This window comes from Bombus bifarius, unplaced genomic scaffold (assembly GCF_011952205.1).
Source record: "Bombus bifarius isolate JDL3187 unplaced genomic scaffold, Bbif_JDL3187 scf7180000007974, whole genome shotgun sequence".
Taxonomy (NCBI): domain Eukaryota; kingdom Metazoa; phylum Arthropoda; class Insecta; order Hymenoptera; family Apidae; genus Bombus; species Bombus bifarius.
In genome coordinates, this window is record NW_022884360.1 from 1325392 (window position 1) to 1341186 (window position 15795).

The 15795-nt window shown below is 36.4% G+C and overlaps 4 protein-coding genes across 7 annotated transcripts; 3 read left to right on the forward strand and 1 right to left on the reverse strand.

The window, feature by feature from the left end:
* Window positions 1–39: 39 nt before the first annotated feature.
* On the forward strand, window positions 40–3462 carry LOC117217176 (glutamate receptor-interacting protein 1). Of its 2 annotated transcripts, none has more exons than XM_033464572.1 (5): window positions 40–1454; window positions 1539–2059; window positions 2242–2561; window positions 2684–2905; window positions 3018–3462. In XM_033464572.1, the coding sequence occupies exons 1-5, from the start codon at window positions 935–937 to the stop codon at window positions 3334–3336; spliced, it is 1902 nt and encodes a 633-aa protein (XP_033320463.1). In that variant the 5' UTR covers window positions 40–934; the 3' UTR covers window positions 3337–3462. The 2 variants fall into 2 exon arrangements, with proteins under 2 accessions (XP_033320463.1, XP_033320464.1); XM_033464573.1 differs by having other exon boundaries at window positions 1539–2029.
* Window positions 3463–4579: 1117 nt separating this feature from the next.
* LOC117217181 (solute carrier family 35 member E1 homolog) lies at window positions 4580–6436 on the reverse strand. Its single transcript, XM_033464580.1, has 3 exons — window positions 5889–6436; window positions 5231–5439; window positions 4580–5160 (listed from the first exon to the last, which is right to left on the reverse strand). Exons 1-3 carry the CDS (start codon window positions 6214–6216, stop codon window positions 4648–4650), a joined length of 1050 nt encoding a protein of 349 aa, XP_033320471.1. The 5' UTR covers window positions 6217–6436; the 3' UTR covers window positions 4580–4647.
* A 1263-nt stretch (window positions 6437–7699) lies between these two features.
* On the forward strand, window positions 7700–12448 carry LOC117217174 (MATH and LRR domain-containing protein PFE0570w-like). 3 transcript variants are annotated; one of them, XM_033464561.1, is made up of 6 exons: window positions 7700–7788; window positions 7871–8332; window positions 8414–10017; window positions 10088–10289; window positions 10346–10715; window positions 11400–12447. In XM_033464561.1, the coding sequence occupies exons 2-5, from the start codon at window positions 7984–7986 to the stop codon at window positions 10621–10623; spliced, it is 2433 nt and encodes an 810-aa protein (XP_033320452.1). In that variant the 5' UTR covers window positions 7700–7788; window positions 7871–7983; the 3' UTR covers window positions 10624–10715; window positions 11400–12447. The 3 variants fall into 3 exon arrangements, with proteins under 3 accessions (XP_033320452.1, XP_033320451.1, XP_033320450.1); XM_033464560.1 differs by having other exon boundaries at window positions 7871–10017; window positions 11554–12448; XM_033464559.1 differs by having other exon boundaries at window positions 7871–10017.
* Window positions 12449–12878: 430 nt separating this feature from the next.
* Window positions 12879–15090, forward strand: LOC117217178 (DNA-binding protein Ets97D). Its single transcript, XM_033464574.1, has 6 exons — window positions 12879–12916; window positions 13138–13435; window positions 13507–13657; window positions 13725–13801; window positions 13879–14113; window positions 14419–15090. The coding sequence occupies exons 1-6, from the start codon at window positions 12879–12881 to the stop codon at window positions 14934–14936; spliced, it is 1317 nt and encodes a 438-aa protein (XP_033320465.1). The 3' UTR covers window positions 14937–15090.
* Window positions 15091–15795: the final 705 nt, after the last annotated feature.

Below are 15795 nucleotides of genomic sequence, written 5' to 3' on the forward strand. Positions count from 1 at the left end.
TCCGTAAGCTGTGCAAAGGGTAATCAAAATTCTAATCCGATCATCGAACCGCTACGTAAAAAACTCCTAGGTACTGATGATATCATTCGACGTCGCGGATATCGATAACTAAAAATAAGAGAGAATATACCGGCCGTGAAATCTGGGAGGGGCAAACGGTTGAAACGCGAGGAAACCAAGAGGAAAGGCTTTACGGCGTGTTCAAGGGAACACAGACGCTCGAAATCGAAGCTTTTAACGAGAAGTGCAGACTTATTTGACGGTGCAGCGACTGCGGGGCGCCCGCAGGGCCGCACACGCTCTCTCCCTCTCTCTTTCTCTCTCGCCCCTATAAATAGACTCGACGCTACCACGATTGCGGCCCTACATCGTGCGGCTATTTTCGACAGGCATCGCTACTCGTTACAGTTCTCCGTACGCCCGCTCCACGACGAGTTTCTATCGTCGACGGCTCTTCAAACCCGCGAACAAAGACACAGATGCGCTGTTTACGCCGCGAGCAACAAGAATCTGCCGATCGTAGCGGCTCCTTGACGACCTGCTGCTCCTCCAGGTCGTACTTGCTCTTCTGAACACGTTCGTCGTTTCTAAAATGGATACTTATTGCGATTTAGTAGATGTCTGATCGATAGTTAATCGTAGTGAAACGAAGTGTAATAGTTTTAGTGTGGTACCCGGTTGAAATCCACAAATTTTCGTCGAGATATTCGAATCTAGTGACCTGTCGTTTCAACATTGTCGGTGTTCCATGGAAATTATTTAAGTGGAAAACCAGACGGTCCATTCGCTCCATAATAAGCGTGCCTTAAAGGGATGTTTAACGAAAAGACGTAGACCAGAGTCCTTTCTGCACTTCCTCAGCGATGGTAATGATAACTCGATACGGAAACAGCATCGGTGCTAAGTAGAATACTCCACGGATAGACTGCCGAGGATGTTCAGCTCGCTGAGACTGACCACCATGCGCTCGCATAAGAACCGTGCTCGGCCAGGAAGCGTGGCCACGTCCGCCAGTTCCGATTCAGCTCGACCCGACGAGATCACATCTCAATCTTACCATACGCACAGTTTCTTGCTACTAGACGATCAGGACAGTCCTGTATCCACTCCTTCCAGTGTTTCCTCTAAAGTAGCTCAAGTTAGGGTGGAACGCGAAGGAGGAAGTCTCGGAGTTACCCTTAGGGGTGGAGTTTCTAGAGCTCTGGTAGTCACTGGAGTGAAATCTGATGGACCAGCGGCAAAAGAAGGAAGAGTTAGGCCTGGAGATAGATTATTAGCTGTGGATGATACTGAATTGAGAGGTTTGACCTTGGCAGAGGCTCAAAGAGCGCTTAGAAGAAGTTCCGATGCTCCTGTGGCTTCCTTGACTATCGAGTATGACGTTGCTAACATGGAAGAGGCCAGGGCAGCTACTTCCGGTTCCCTTCTGGTGCAATTGGAACGTGGACTCTCGGGTACCTTGATCGAACAGTGCATTTCCAATTTCAACTTAAATAATTAACTTGTATATTTGTAATTACATATATATGTAATTTCAGGAGAACTGGGTCTAACAGTAAGAGAAACACCAAACGGAGTCTACATTGAAAGTTTAAGACCAGCAAGTACCGCAGATCGCTGTGGCGCTCTGCAACCTGGAGACAAACTATTGGCAGTGGACGAAACCCCTGTCCAGGATGCAGTGACAGCCGCCAAACTGCTCAGAAACAACTTCGACTCTCGCATAGCTAGGCTACAGATCTTACCTAGGCCTCCTAGTGCTTCACAGAGAACGGTCAAGAGAAGGGCGCAGCCACAAGCGCAACAGACCTCCAATCAAACTCTGCAAACGAAAGAGAGCCTGACCGTGGTTCTTAGACCAGATCACAAAGGATTTGGACTTGCCTTAAAGCTCGCTGAAGATCGTCTAAATTATGTCGTCAGTCTATTAGAAGCTGGAGGTCCAGCCGAACGCAGCGGAGTGCTTTTACCTGGAGATAAAGTTCTTGCAATTAATCGTAGAATGCTCAGAGATCTTCAGCCAGCTGAGGTAACTGGCATTTTGGAAACTTCTCAAATGGTAATTAGCATAATTACGTTGTAGTGATTCTTCATATTTTACTTTTATTTATTAAGCGCCGACTTTATCTAAATCTTTTCGTATTCTGTTGTTTTATTCTTTTCCCTCTTCTGTTTCTTTTACTTCAACCTCTAAGTTATTAGAGAACAATTCTTAAATTTAAAGTTTCTTTTTCTCGACAGATCGAGCTAGTAACGGAGTACAAGGTCGGTGGACCAGTTGTACCCAGCTCAGGAGTGTTCACAGTGCGAGTGGCGAGACCTATTGGCGGACAGCCTGATGTAGGTCTCACAGTGAACGAGGATCTGATCATTACCGAGGTTCGTAAGGGATCTCTGGCTTACAGAACCGGCAGCCTAGCTCCAGGGGACAGGCTATTAGCTATAGACGGGCAAAAACTAGACCCTGGCGACCTCAGACAAGCCGCACAGCTGTTACATCGACCAGGGAACTCGGTTATCGCCCTGACCGTGAGGAAACCGGACCCTACCTCAGAAACCAGGTAACTATATGACCTACAAGTACCGACTAAGCTCTTCTTAACTCTTCGGTGCTTCCTACTCCCCTAAGGTGGTAAAGATCAGATGGCATGGAGAAATAACGATGGAATATTGAATTTTATAGAGAGTACTGCAAGGAGTCCAGTATAGGAAGCGATTCGGTGCAACAGTATCCTTCAGGAATTCTTCGACCAGCTAGGGAGAGTCTACCTAGTGTAGACAGTGCAGTGGATTCTTGGGGAGAGCTAGGAGAAAACAGTGGGACAGGTCCGGAGATTCTGAGGCTTTGGGATACAGCTTCGGTGGATAGTGGTCAACTGGATGTACACATGCCTCCTTATCCTGGGTAAGAATAGAACTTATAAAATTTTTTTTCCTGTTTTATTACATAATAGTTTTCTACTTAAAGGCATTTCTCTAAAAATAATTATTTATTTTAATCTTTTCCCCATTCTCAGGCCACAGGAATGCAGCAACTCAGACAGGCCTCAACAGATAGTTCACGTCTCCTTACACAAGGACCCAGTATACGAGGACTTTGGCTTCTCCGTATCCGATGGTCTGTATGAGCGTGGAGTTTATATAAATCGTCTTCGGCCTGGAGGACCCTGCGATGGCGTTCTAAAACCTTATGACAGAATTCTGCGAGTAAACGAGGCCAGCACAGAAGATTGCGACTGTTGCTTGGCTGTTCCGTTGATCGCTGCGGCTGGTCCACGTTTGGACCTCACCGTAGCCCGACCGGTATCTCCTCCTAACATTATAAAAACTCTGTAAAGGAGAGCAAATCGTTGTGACGAAGCAGTGTAACGAGGAAAATGGTGGTGAACATATCTGGTATATTTTTATACACACCTGTATTTTATTTATAAAAATAAATGTATAGATTGCTTTCAGCTAGAACATCTCCTGCATACAATTCACGCATACCATATCTGAACACACGCTTGAAGAACGTCAACGTGACACTTATTTAACCCTCCACGAATTATTTCTAGAATTTCTAGAGGGAGGTATAATTGCTGGAATTAATATAATAAGGCACTACGCGGTTTTAACGACTGTAATTAGAGAATCTAAATTAAGTTAGCATCCAAAAAGGAGCAGTCCAATTTTTAAAACCTTACTGTATTCGTTCCGCCAATTATACTTCCAAACTTCGTACATTAATATGGGCGGTACATAGAAAAAATATTATTTCGGTGGTAATAGTCCATACAAGCGAAAGTCTACTGGGAGTATTATCAAGACAAATTTTCATAGAGGGTTAAAGAGATATAACAACCTAAGGAGCTGATGATATTCAACCACAACACCTGAGCTAGCTGGAAGAAGGTATTGAATTTGAAACCTAATCGATAGTATGTGAATATCGCTCGACATCGATCGATACAGTTGAAATCCGATTTCTATCTATTCACCATTGTTTTCGCAACAGGGGAATGTAATCGATCTTAAAGGCTAATTGACCCAGCAATTAGCTATGAACGCTAACGATTTTGCGAATTATATACTCCCACCTTGCCAGCAAGTCTATTCGCCTGTGAGAAGCAAGATAACATAAACGTAAAATCGTCTTAATCCCTTAACCTACAACATCGAGTTCGATTCATGGTACGTCCTTTGGGCCAAACATGAAGAACACGTGCGAGAAACGTGGTACATCCTTCGGGCCAATCATAAACAAAACGAACATGAAACGTACGTTCTTCGGGTTACATGCGACAAACACATTGTGTTCTTGACCGCATTCGCAACTTAAATCGTACGGCAAGGGGTTAAAATAATCCCTAAAACGAACAAAAAAAGGCAATCAACTTCGAGTAGTAAATGAATTACTCTTTTGTGCAGAATAATACTAATAAAATATGTACGTGTATATAAATATTTTTGTCATCATATGAGTTTTGATCCGTGTATATTGTTTTAACTAGAATGCTATATCTTCCCTTTATACTTCCCATGTAAATATCTGAATCACTATAACTGAGTATACTCTATAACTGAGTATCACTATAACTACCATATATCAACAGAAAAAACTCATATGAACTTGTCAAATATAAAATGAGTCGAATATAACTCAGACTAGACTGCAAGCAATTGGTGCTTCTTTCCAGTCCATCCATTTACCATAAAGGAACTATTGCTGCCGTTACGGTCTTTATCATAATACTTCGGAAGCGCTGTTCGACTCTCTTTCTCTATTCTCTGATCATACTTCGCTTTATTGTAGCACAACACACCGAGTATGGCCAACGTCATACCGAATATGTTTAACCACGTCACTGGGTTCCCAAGTACGAACAAAGTTACAGCGATTACGAATATACGTTTACTCGCGCTGGCCACTGCATAAGTTAAAGGGGTAACGATAGACAGTACAGAAAACGCGATGATATTTTGCAACCAATTCAGCACACCATCTAATAGTAATAAGCATATTATGTAGTAACTTAAATCAGCAGATTCTCCAGTAACTGGATTGTATATCAACCTCCACAAATCATATAATAACCATATAGGTGAAAATAATATCAGTGCCAGGCGGCCCAAAATGAGTAGAAGCCTCAAGTGATGTATTCTTGTGTCATGTAGCACCTGAAAACAAATGTATCATTAGTATTATAGATCCACAGCCATAATATGAGCGCTAAATTAGTCTAAGTACCTTTTTAGAATAAATATTCTGCAAGGAGAATGCCATGGTAGATGCTAAGGCACTCAACAAGCCAATCATATTAAAACTGAGCTCTGTAAGCGTGGCTACAGCCACACCTACCACGATTGGGACTAGGCTAAGATACACTTTCCAAGTCTGCTTTTCCTTCAGTATGATTCTTGAGAGGAATACCGTGAAAAAGGGCATTGTAGCCTTCACTGGGACAGAGCCAAACTTTAGTTAATATATGGGATTTATAAAGTAAAAAAATAAGCAACATATTCATAAAAACTAGTTCTAAAATGTATGCATTACAATTTTGGATAATAATTAGAAGAAATACATGTATTTATCTAGTAGGCACAAGTGCAAAATTAGATAAAAGACTTATCTTTAATTTGCTTCATTGATGAATTACTTATCAACTTGAATCATGAGATAACATCTATTCACATTTTAAAGTATTTCTTTTCAAACATTCATAAATACATGTAAACAAGCAATTAAAGCGATTAAAATCATTCAGAGTTATCATCATTATCACAATGCAAAGGTATAGATTGTGTGGCATTAGCTCGCGCGCATTTAGAAGTAAAGGTCGGCTTGTTTTATTTTTAAAGATGGATCTGCGTGCGAAACACGTGACTGTCAAAATAATATCTCATACCAGTATGAGCGTAAGAGACGGGCACTTTCCAAATGCTGACGTGGCTGAACACGTTCGCGAGGAATTTGCCCAGGGCGAGTGGTACGATTAACCGTAGATAGTATCCCCAGGGAATATCATTGGAATATTTTCTAACGCCCCATAGATTGAAGAACGGGCCTGAATAAACGGTGATGGAGGTTAACTGGACCATGGTTACTGTCATCGGGTAAGGAAATTCCGACAACAGCATCTTGCCGACGACGTTACTGCTGCTCGAGATTCCATACCAGAGCAGGCACAGGAACAATATGGTGACCACTTCGCGGCTGTTCCGCCGATCGTCCATGATTGCGCGAACGATCCTCTTATAATATCTTCTCAGTGATCACTCCATACGTTTACGCGGCCGGCTGACACAATACTCCCAACTAATCGGTATATGCGGCCGCTGCCACAGATGGAATTTAACCACAGCGTCCACAGCTGGCATTTCTCTCTCCCTCCTAATGAGTTTCCCCTCTCTCCTTGCGTAATATCACGGGAACACGTGGCGCACGCTTCGAACTGAAATGAAACATGTTCAATCAACATGCATACAATTCACTCGAGTCGCACAACTTGCTAGAGCGTTTAGCAACCTGGGTCATCTCGCAAAATAAGTTACTAATAGTATTAGTGAATTTAGAAGTTGCAAGTTGTAGCCTGTTGTATAAATGTTTTTGCGATTTAATTCCATTTCTTCGGAAACAGAAATATGTTCTAACCAATTCTTTAGTGAGTGGGTAAAATAAATTTTGATCAAAACACGATAAGTAATAACTACACTATAATATATTCTGTATTGTTGTCTTTTACTTGTGGTTCTAATAGTACAAATTAATTTCATTTACTTTCCGCTTTATATCTGAGATTCTAATAATATACAGACCGAAAACTTTTATATGTCACTGTATATCAAAGATACAATATGTTGGCGGCAAAAATAGCATAAGTTGAGTTATACTGTTTTGTCCATAGTTTTCTGACTTATACTCTCTTGACCGCCTACCAGAGAATTTTGTTCCATGTTTTCCAATCTTTTTCTCATGAAGGAGTAATCTTTCTAGTTGTACCATAATTTTGAGAACATCCTGTACATGTAACCCTACTTATCTCTGTTATAATTATTCATAATATAATAAATGTGATATCAAAGAGAAAATAATACGCATACTTTGATTCAATGGTCAATTTACTATCTGAGAAATTAATATTCGGAAAAGCAGTTTTCTATAACATCTGCAGTTTATGAATGTAGTTCTATTTCTATCGTAAGATTTCAGTCATGGGGTTTTATTTATCTCGCCTGTCTCGATTTGTTGAATGGAGTATAGTAAAGACAATGAAATAGTAAAATTTGTTGTCAGTAATACCAATAGTTACCTCACATAATCCCTATAGACACTATAGACGAACGAATGTAAATGTAATTATTTTATAATACGCTCTTAAGTTATTAATAAACAAAAGTAACACAATTATTTATGAAAGCTATTAAAGGCATGCGTTCAATTAGAAGCTTCGATTAACTAAATTTATTCATTATTTTACATCCCCATTATTGCACCTTTATATGAATTTAATTGCGAGACCTAAAACTACTTAAAACCTTAATTTTATCTATCTACTTTTCTCAGAAAATATTATGCTCGGTAATTATATACATATTTTGTTTGAGGAAGAATCGCAATAATTAGAAATGATTGGAAAAAGTAGATCAACAGATGATTTTTTCCTGGGCTTAAACATAAACGCAGTTTTCACAAAATAGATGGCAGTAAATCTCGATGGAGGGATGTCCCGTTTTGTATAAAGCGGATGTTGCATATTTTTAAAACCAAATACCATCGATTTTTTTGACTGAAGATTGATCCTAGTGGTAGGAAATAATTTTTCCATTACATAAACGATCGTATAGCTAAACAAGGTTAAATAACATTTTACCATTTACGTGTATGCAGGTTATGTGTCACATAATTCGATGTGTGATACGAACAGCTTTACAATAATTTTCTTATTTCACCACGTGGAATTCCACAACTCCTCGAAATTCTGCCGATAGTGTTACATTTAAATGGATCCTCTGCTTTCATCAACTTCAAAAAGATATCGTAAAGAGGCCAGTATTAATATCCCAATAATAGAATGCAAGCGGGAATTCACCTTGCCACACAAATTTCCAAGTACGGTCAACTTGTCTAAATGTAGTTCAGTATTTAAAGATCGCGGAAGGATTACTGTTACTAATACAGAAGTGCAAAGTAATGTGAGTGGAATTAAGAATAAAAAGGCGCTGTCTACTAATGGTATAAAGAAATTGAGGATAAAAACAAAAGATGGCAAAGATCTGGGAGAAGTTAAAGTACAAATTTTGACTCAGAAGAATTTACTAAATATCCCAAAGATTGCTAAGGTCCAGCAAGGTAGAAATTATGTAAAAAATAATGGTACCACTTTTTCTGTCACTTCACAAAATAATATTAGTGCATTATTAAAACCATTAGGATCTCAGTTACATGCAGAAGCACAGAAATCTACTACAGGATCATCTTGCTACACAAAACCACATACACAGTTTGTTGTAAAGCCTGTTTCTTGTAGTGAATTATCGGCATCTGTCAAATATAAAGTGCCTGTAACTCAAAATAAAAGCAAGAACGTAGTTCAAAAGCACTATGTCTTGGCTAAAGTGAATAAAATGGATCAAAGTAACAAATTGTTACTATTAAATGAGAATAGGCACAACTTTTTTCAAAATATTCCAGGTGTTGCAGAAAAAAATACAGAACCAGGAAAGAATAATATAGTATTAGTAAATAAACAAAAGAATACAGAGGAATGTATTGTCAAAAATAATGAGAAAAGTAGAGGAAATGAAAATAATGATGTTTCAAGAAAAACAAATATATCAAATAATAGAAACTCAATAATTCAATTAGCAAAATCAAAGTTTCCAGTAGTAAGATGTGAGAAGTTAAAAATCTCTCCAACTAAAGTTAGTACCAATAAAATCACTGTACCTCCTGAAAAAACAAAGAAAAGAAAACAACATTCTAATTTGAATGGATGGAATCATTCTGCAAAAAAGATTATTCTATCAAATAATAATTCTTGTAGTCCAAATAGTAGTGAAATTCAAAAACTTACAAGTATTTTAAAAAAACCAGCAAATTCTATACCAAAAATACTTGATAATAATAAAAATGATGATGATAAGGATGATGTTATGATTCTATGTGAAAAAAATACAACTATAGGCCAATATTATAATAATACACAAGAGAAAAATTCAGTACTTGTAAATAACAAAAATGTTGATAAGAATACTCAAGGTATATTTATTGAGATAGGAAATAAGCCAAAGTTTTGTAAAAATAAGAATCAGAATAAAATAAGAGCTGAAGAAACTGAAGACAATGAGGAAAATGGAAAATTATCAGAGTGTTTAAATGTAATTAAAGAAGCACTAATTAGTGTAAAAGATGATCAACTTCGAGCTAAAGCTTTGCATGCCCTTGCAGAATGTGGAATAGGTATAGCAAAGCAAGTCCCAATTATTCCACCTGAAATATTAAGAACAGTTCATGATTCTCAAATTCAAACTGATGTATTTGGACTTCTTGATAGTGAAAGTTTTGTATTAGTGAAAGAAAATATACCTACTGTAGAAAGAATAAAGCAAACAGAATGTTCCACTGTTACTTTTCCTCCTGTTATGCAAGAAGTACACACGCAAACCGAAAGGGAAATACAGTGCAAACCTAAAGTTAATAATAATATCAACGACATAGATTTGTTCCCCATGTGTATACAGAATACAATACCTTTACAAAATACACTAGACTTTGATAATTGCTTTAATGAACTTTTTAATAATAATACTGATGTGAACAGGGTGAAGGAAGTATTGTCAACACCTCATTCCTTATGTAAAAAAGTTGCTATACAAATAGAAAGAGACTATAATGAAATGCAGCATTATGATGATAATGGGATGTTGAATATACATCGAGCTGTGGTGAATGACCAATTAAACGAAGTGCAAAGATTACTGTTAATTTTAGAAGCTTCAAAAACTAGTATTGATGTATTAACAGAAGATGGAAGGGTAAATCCACATGTACTCATTAACACAATTAGTATACAAATATAATAATATACATATAATATTTTTTTAGACAAGTTTGGAATTAGCTATTATGAATGAAGCATCTAAAGACATAGTGAAATTGTTATTAGAAGCTGGAGCAAAACCAATTTTATCAGAACTTGTTCATGACTCTGCAGTACTTTTAGCCTGCAAACAATCATCACCATTTTTATCATATCTTTTGAGTTATGTAACAGAACCTAAACTGCTAAATAGAGAGGATTCAACAGGTAAGGCATATCCAAAAATAAAAAATAAAAAGATCTCTAATTGTGTATGTTTTAAGGAATGGCTCCATTGCATTATTGCGCATTAAAAGGCAATTTAGATGGAATTAATGCTTTAGTAGAAATGGGAGCAGAAGTAAATCTGAAGGATCATCGCTCAGGAAGAACGCCATTCTTCCATGCTCTTGAAAATAATCATATGCTAGTCGCGCAAAAGTTATTAGAATGTGGCGCCATGGCGGATATAGTAAACTTTTCTGGGCAATCTGTTCTATGTTTAGTAGATGAAACAAAAAGTCTTTCATTCAAAGCATTAGTTAAGCAAATAGTAATTTAATTCTACCAGAGCCGCAAATTTATTTCTAGAGTCATTAATGATAAATGTGTAACTAAACATCACAATGAAATGTAACTCCACGATTTATATAGGTACGTATTTAAAGACTGTTACAGTAGTGTTATGTTAACTGGCCGGAATTTTGTTTCGTTAAGTGACCATTACCCTCCAATTCATATATCGAATTCGTGGAATGGACTTATATATATATATATATACATAAATAAATAAATATGTATATGGGATATTTTGTAAAATATTTCTCTGAATAATTGGTATAAGATTTCGATCCGTGAACAGTTAGCGAACCACTACTGTATTTGTAAAATGAATGTGTGTAACATACATTAATTATTTTATTAACACGTTGAATGCCATGAGAGTCACTGGTGATCGGCATTCGACTTGGCAATAACAACAATATGAGATAATTGATAAGCGCAAAAAAATAAGTGAATCGAGCGAAATTGCACTACAGCGTCATGGGGGTTACCGGTGACCTCAATGAGATAAATTCATTAATGAGGATTGTACACCGTAACATATTTCTTGTAGATAATATTACAAATTTATATGTATCGCATAATAAAAAATTTACCGTGGTGCCAGGACCAACCTTTATAAAACCGGCGTGGCATTCAACGTGTTAAATTGTATACAAATAGTTATAAAATTTCTGATAAAAATAGAAAATTCTAGAAAATATTTCTTACGTATACATCATATTTTTCGTTTTATTACGTTAATTTATACTTTTTTGTTGTTGAAAACAATAGTTTGCTCGTTATTGTTGACACATTTTGGACAAATTGAATTTTATAAGCGAAGAGAATCACTGCCAATCATTGTAATCTTTTACTGAATCGTTCTTGGTATGTCAAGGGTAAGATTTAATAAATATAAACTAATTAAATACTTATTGTTACTTAGATGGAAGAAATGCAAATTAGAATAGTATATTATATGCAGTCTTAACATCAGATTAACCCCTTAAACTACAACGTCGAGCTAGACTTGTGGGTACGTCTTTCAGCGCAAACATACGAAACACGAATTAGAATTGTGGTACGTCTTTCGAACTACATGCGACAAACATTTTTTTTTCTTGGCCGCATTCGGATGTGCGGATATATTTTCTTGAAAAATATTAGAAAGATACCCTTAAAAATCTTGTTCAATGATCAATTGGTAATAATTATTTATCAAACATATTGCAACATAAAATTAGTTGCACCTTGTACAACTTCGAACGCTCAGCCAGACCATGAAATAGTTCGACATCTGACCGACCCTGCCGATGGTTACAGCACGCGCAGTTAGAACTTAAATCGTAGGGCAAGGGGTTAATGATTAATGTCCAATAATGTAAGAGCTATATGTCTCTATATAGTATAAGTATCTATAAGATTTAAATAAATATTATATTTTTAAATTGCTCTCATCAACTGTGAGTAAATGAAATGAAATTTGACCAAATGTATAATCCTGATGCTAGTTCGCAACGCAGTGAGGTTGTACTGTAGCGAATTTCAGAGCTACTGTACACCGACTTCAGGCCAAAGAAGTACTGCCATACCAATCTCAAAGACAATTTCGATCACATCGGGGTTATCAATTTGTGCATCTCGACAGTTAATTCTAACAATTTAATAATTCTTATAACACAATAAAACTTTATTTTATCACGAAAAGCTTGACTTATTTATTTAAAACTTTAACACTAAACTGAACTTTAAAATAGATTCCAATCAAATTTCACTATGTATTTGACATGTCTGGATACTTTAAATTCTCGTCTCTAACTAATTATTTACAAACAGGATTACGTTGCTAAAAAAATAGAATAATTGAAATATATGTACAGTATGATAAAATAATAGGTAGTAAAGTATAAATATTACAAAGTATTATCATTGATAGTTTTGATAACTCAGTTTTCTTCTTCGGTTGATAAAGTTGGGAGCTTCTTTAACTTGAAATTAGTACGGTCAAAGAGAAAATTTTCTCTGGTGTTCTTCCTTGTCCTGAAATTGGCGTAGAGTAACTCTGAAGTCCGCTACAGTACTTTTACTGCAGCGCAATCTATAGGAAAATTGCTTCTAAATTTGAGTGGACGCTGAAGTAATTCGTAGTTTATGATCATACACCTGTTACAAAATGTCTGTAACCTTGTAAGAGAAATCATCATTATTTTGTAAAGATAAAAATTATCTAATATTTATCTAACGGAGTTTCAACAGCTTTGTTTCGTTGTGATGGATCTGGAAAGCAGACATAAAAGTTCTGATAAGAGGTTAGTTTTTTTCAAATTTCTTACTAAGTTTTACAAAACGTATTGCATTTGTTGCAATAAACAAGTGTTTTTTTACAGTTTCTTTTTGTAACAATCTGATTGTAATTAAAATAAAAGCAAATTGTTTCAAAAACGTCAGTATGAATGTATGTTTATAATATCATTATAGAAATGTTTACAATATTTATCATAGAAAATTAAAATTTGTTTGTTTTGCACAGTTTCGACACAGATGACGATTCTGATTATGCTATGATAAAACGAATTAAAATGGAACCAGAAGCTATATTGTCACAGGAAGATGATATAATGGCTCAGTTACAACAAGAAAGTTCTGATTTAGAAGTGGAACCAAGCTTTGCGTTGGAAGGCTCTGCAAATGGAGAGGATTGCAATGAAGGTGTTCTAATGCAACATATGGATATCAGAGAGCCTCTCTCTACCTTGAGAAATTTATTAGAACAAAGACTTGGAGTAGAGTTAACAGATTATTCTTTTTGGCTCCAAGATGCACAAATGGTAATCAGTGTGATTAAGCAGTTCAATGAATTTGGTAACATATTTGCTTACACTTATATTTATTTCTTCAGCTAGAAAGCCATAAGAACTTGGTTGATCAGTGCGTGCAAGGAGAGGGATTGGTTCAAGTAAATGTTCAGATAAAAGCAACACAAAGGAGAATAAATATAGTGGATGTTTTGAAACCTGCAGAGGATTACATAGAACTAGCAGAAAACAATGGTATATAGAAAAAATTTATAAATTACCAGTAGAGATTTCTTTAATACATATGTTTTTCACTACTTAGCATCCACACCAGTAAATGAAGATAGCAAACGAAATGTTATAAGATGGATGGTTGACCCACAATACAAAAAAGAACAGGTATAATTTGTTGAAAATTAAACGTCGAACTTACTTTCAATTTATATGGTGACTATACACTTGTATATATTATACAGGAACGGTTAAAAATTCCAGCTGATCCAAAAGAATGGACACAGACACATGTCAAGCACTGGCTTCAATGGGCAGTTAGGCAATTTAATTTGGCCTCAGTGAGATTAGCAGATTGGAACATCACAGGTCAACAATTGTATAATCTCACCCTGGAAGAATTCCAAGCTAAAGTGCCTCTTGACCCAGGGGAAGTATTCTGGACTCATTTAGAATTACTTCGAAAGTGCAAATTTGTTGGTATGTATACTTACTAAAAAAAGTGATATCTAGAATGCAGATTTTTATGTATTTATATTTAAAAGAAAATTAAATGTGCAAAATTGTGCAGAATGTATATAATGTGGAAAAATATATAAAATATCCAAAATATAGTGCTTTCTATAATACTTGGTAGGTAAAATAATTTTCTACTGAAGTTTTACTATTTAAATTATATTCTCAGTATGAAAAATTATGCAAAATTTATGCAATTTGCATAAAAATTTGTGATCTAATGGTATCGAATCATGATCGAATATTTAATTCATTCCGCAATTTTGCAGCTGTCGTTCAGAAGGATCCACCATCGTCACCCACGGAAAATAATGTGGATAAAACCATAAAAATTCGCAACCAAAAGGCAACAAAACCGCGACCAGTAGTGAATCAACAAGCGCGAGTAGTTAGCGTTCCTTTAGAAAACATCGATTCCACACCAATCACTATAGCGACATCGAGTCGTTCGGTTAACAGTGGTCAAATACAATTATGGCAGTTCTTGTTGGAGTTGTTAACAGATCGCGAGCACAGAGGTGCTATTCAATGGGTCGGGACTGAGGGGGAGTTCAAGTTAAATCAACCGGAAGCGGTAGCGCAACTTTGGGGAGCGCGTAAAAACAAACCATCAATGAATTACGAAAAATTGAGTCGTGCGTTGCGTTACTATTACGATGGAGATATGATTTCAAAGGTGCACGGGAAACGATTCGTATATAAGTTTGTATGCGATTTGAAGCAGGTTTTAGGTTATTCGGCAGCGGAGTTAAGTAGGTTGGTGGAAGAGGGCACAAGATATTTCTGATGACATATTTTTTTATAATCACAACAATTTTTATCATCGTACTGTGGGCGTGGTTTGTATGAATAATTGTACATATGGAAAATAGAAGATGGAGAATAGATTATTGTTCAGACAATCTAATGTACATTGAAATACAGAGAGATCAACACATAAATTGATGTTTATTTTTCTTTTTATCTTAATTAAATACACCCATACTTTAAAACCGCGTTCGTGATATTTAATTATCACGATTTACTTAATTATATTTACTAAGAGAAGTACAATCCGGTACGTAACTCCTATATGTAGGATACTTAAGATCCGGAAATCTGAAATGCATCTAAACATTTTACCTTTAACGTGAATATATAACCGTATTTTTAGAGATAGTTCCTTCTTTTGTTACAAGATATTCTGATACTATACCGAAATTATAATGTTAAAGCATTATATATTCACAGGGTATCTCCAGTATGTTTTTAAGATGCACCATGTAATAGTGGATTATAGATCTATAGAATGTCGAGTCTCTTTAACTTCCCTGCTTACAGAGCGTCGACGTTTCCGGCCGTTTTCTATCTCTGATGACTAGGACTGACTTTTGATCGGCAAAAGGCAGCACTCATCGCCAATACCAGAGAATCTAGCCTGTGAGATATCGGTCGCGACGTCACAAGTTAGGGTCTCAGGGGACCGGCGACGCGGCAGGCTTTACAATCAGCCCGCCCGCCATTGCCCTTTTTCTCATTTCATCTTTTCTCCCTCTTTTATTCGTTATTAATCGTACACATATCCACGCATTCACGTTTTCATCATCTAAGAGAAGCCACCACCTTCTATATGGTTTTCTTTATAATCTCCTTGTCTTATAGTTATG